Source organism: Arachis duranensis, unplaced genomic scaffold (assembly GCF_000817695.3).
Source record: "Arachis duranensis cultivar V14167 unplaced genomic scaffold, aradu.V14167.gnm2.J7QH unplaced_Scaffold_103810, whole genome shotgun sequence".
In the NCBI taxonomy this organism is placed as follows: domain Eukaryota; kingdom Viridiplantae; phylum Streptophyta; class Magnoliopsida; order Fabales; family Fabaceae; genus Arachis; species Arachis duranensis.
Window position 1 is genome coordinate 13,793 of NW_026263733.1, and position 3,058 is coordinate 16,850.

Here is a 3,058-nt window from a genome sequence, read left to right on the forward strand (position 1 = left end):
TTATCATATGCCTCAAAATAAGTAAACTTTAATATTATTCAACCATAGCCACATAGAAAGCTAAATAATCAGCATTAGACCTGTAAAAATTGGCATAGTGCATGTTCAGCTATCAATGCATCACTTTTCTACTTTCATACAAGAGATTGTACAAAAAAAATATATTATATATAAAGATTAAAAATATAAAATTTGCATTTATATAGAAAGCACTTATTTAGCAACTCAGCATGAGAAATTAAGTTTATTATGCACCATACCTACTGTCTCCACGGTCCAATATTCAGAAGATTGACGTCCACCAAAGGGCCTAGTATGTTCTTGGGATCCTTGGTTAGGCAGTGAATGATCCATATTACTATCCGGATTGCTTTGTATTGTTGAATCATGATTAGGTGGTGAATCATGATTAGGTGGTGAGATATCCGTAGGTGAATTGTGAAATACCTCGTCGTTAGTCTGATCAAAACCATTTTCAGGTTGAGGAGCTGATCTCAGGGGATTAGTAAACCATTTACACTTCGGCATTGCTGTAAATGAATTTAACAACAAATAGTTAGAGAAAATAACTCAAAAAGCATGTTATATTTCACACAAAAATTAGGCCAAAGATAAAATTTATGAACAAGCCAACGGATTAACCATAACCTTAAAATTAACAAATATATAAATAAGCTTTAACCTTAGATTTCTCATTATGAGTTAACTACGTCATCGATCAAGTGGTTTGTTGCCAATTGAATGTATTCATCACTGTTACCAAAATATTGATCAAGAGCTTGCTCTTGATGTGGCTCGTCCTCATCTGCAGCCTCTTCAATTTCATCACCCATTTCATACAAATCTCTTGGTTTTAAATGAACAACGATACTCCATCCTTTGTTAACGACATCATCTACATAGTATACCATTGATGCTTGTGACGCTAGAATATAAGGCTCATCTTCTTCATGTTCACCGGTATGAATTGGTCTTTCAAAGTTAACACAATGAAAATGCCATTGATCTCTTCTATATCCTCTATGTCGAGTGGAATCAGCCCATTTACATTTGAAGAGAACAACAGTGAATCGCCCATAATAGCTAACCTCAATTATATCCTCCAACTTGCCATAATAGGGTACATCACCTTGTCTTAAATTTTTGTCAACTCGACTTGCAACACATGGTGTGCTAGAGGTTAAATATACTCCACTATTCTGTGTCCTCAAACCTTCTTCACGAGCAATAGTTCGAAATGTGCAACCATTTATTTTACAAGCACTATATCTCGTTGCATTTGATAAGGGGCCTCGTGCTAAAAATTTGATGTCAATAGACAACTGTTCTATGGTATCTGGGTTCATTATCTGAAATTGAGATAAGTTATGAGGGTTAAAACATTTATATCTTAACACCTTTTCCATTTCATAAACTCTAATAATTTAGTAACTTACTCGTTTTTCAAACCATGAAACAAATTCCTTAAATACTCTCTTCTCTATGTCTGTGGGGTTCGGTCTCCTTCCCTTTGAACTTCTTCTTATGTATTCTCTAAATTCACTGCATTAGGAATTAATTTGATTTCAGAGTACGTCACTCACGAATATAGATTTTGAATATATTAATGCAAATAACCTCTATCTTTACTTACTTCACATAATCCTTGACGGCTGGACAATTTAGTAACACATATCTATGGGCTTGTAGCTTTTGCTTTTCATTCAATGTAAAAATTGTACCAGAACTCCCTGCTTTACCCACCGGCGGAAAGAGACAAGATTTTGAGCATCCCTTGTCAAGCGGGTCATCACATACACGTCTAGCTCTATTGAACCTTGTCTCTATATCTTCAAAATAGCGAGAACAAAAAGTGAGACATTCCTCAGCTAAATATCCTTCGGCAATAGATGCTTCTGCTTGTGCTCTATTCCGCACATGGGATTTTAGATGGCCTAACTCCCTAAAATAATATAAAAAAATCAAGTAAAAATGACATGACTAGAGATGCAATTCTAACGATCTTTAGTTCATCATACAAAATATTTTACCTCTCAATTGGATACATGTATCGATAATGCACTGGACCTCCGAGCTTTGCTTCATCTACTAGATGGACTGTCAAGTGAACCATGACGGTAAAGAATGATGGAGGGAATAACATTTCCAACTGGCAAAGGACGACCACTATGCGTTGTTGGAGCTTGTCAAGTTCAGAGTTACTTAAGCTTTTCCCACAAAGGATCTTAAAGAATGAGCCAAACTCAGCCAATACTGCGGTAACATGATCCGGCAGCAAATGACGAACTGCTATTGGTAACAATTCCTCCAAAAGAATATGACAGTCATGACTTTTTAATCCAAAAATTTTTTTCTGTCCTTCATCCACACATCTCGAAATATTACTTGAGTATCCATCTGGTAGCACAACATTCTTCAATGCCGAAAGAAATAGCTTCTTGGTGTCACGTGTTAGTGAAAATAAAGATAAATGATATGATCCATTGTCACTTGGCCAGAGATCATGCCTTATGCCTATTTCTTTCAAATCTTTCCGTGCCTTGAGATTGTCCTTTGATTTTGCTTTGTCATTAAGCAAAGTGTACAAAATGTTATCACACACATTCTTCTCAATGTGCATAAAGTCCAGATTGTGACGCAACAAATTGGTTTTCCAGTACGGAAGATCAAAGAAAATGCTTCGCTTGTTCCACTGCTTAACTTCTCATCGAGGTTTTTTCCCACCACTGTGAGATTCTTCTGGTTGCTAGTCTCGTGCTTCAACATCCTCTTGTTGTTCAAGAATGTCAAAACCTGATAACTTCTTAGGTGGACCATGCTCCTCTGTGCTTTTGTCAAAACAAAAACGATTCAGTCTAAATCTATGATTTCTTCCCAAAAAACGTCTATGACCCATGAAGCACCATTTAGAACTATGACGGAGATAACAAGGAAAAGAATCAAAGTTACAAGTGGGACAAGCTAAACCGGTGTGTGTGTTCCAACCAGATAGCATACCTAACCCAGGAAAATCACTTATTGTCCACATAAGAGCTGCATGCATTCTAAATGTGTTTCC

At 36.3% G+C, this 3,058-nt stretch overlaps 1 protein-coding gene across 1 annotated transcript; it reads right to left on the reverse strand.

Annotated features, from left to right (window-relative positions):
• Positions 1-215: 215 nt before the first annotated feature.
• LOC127743752 (uncharacterized) lies at positions 216-2,680 on the reverse strand. The gene is made up of 5 exons (XM_052255937.1): positions 2,031-2,680; positions 1,634-1,942; positions 1,437-1,542; positions 683-1,349; positions 216-530 (listed from the first exon to the last, which is right to left on the reverse strand). The coding sequence occupies exons 1-4, from the start codon at positions 2,618-2,620 to the stop codon at positions 696-698; spliced, it is 1,659 nt and encodes a 552-aa protein (XP_052111897.1). The 5' UTR covers positions 2,621-2,680; the 3' UTR covers positions 216-530; positions 683-695.
• Between the last annotated feature and the right edge of the window lie 378 nt (positions 2,681-3,058).

Coding starts and splice junctions, on each gene's coding strand:
- LOC127743752 (XM_052255937.1), bottom strand. CDS start 2,620: ATGCACATTGAGAAGAATGTGTGTGATAACATTTTGTACACTTTGCTT. Junction 1,943..2,030: donor TACATGTATCCAATTGAGAG/GTAAAATATTTT, acceptor ATATTATTTTAG/GGAGTTAGGCCATCTAAAAT. Junction 1,350..1,436: donor TTTCATGGTTTGAAAAACGA/GTAAGTTACTAA, acceptor TCTCAATTTCAG/ATAATGAACCCAGATACCAT.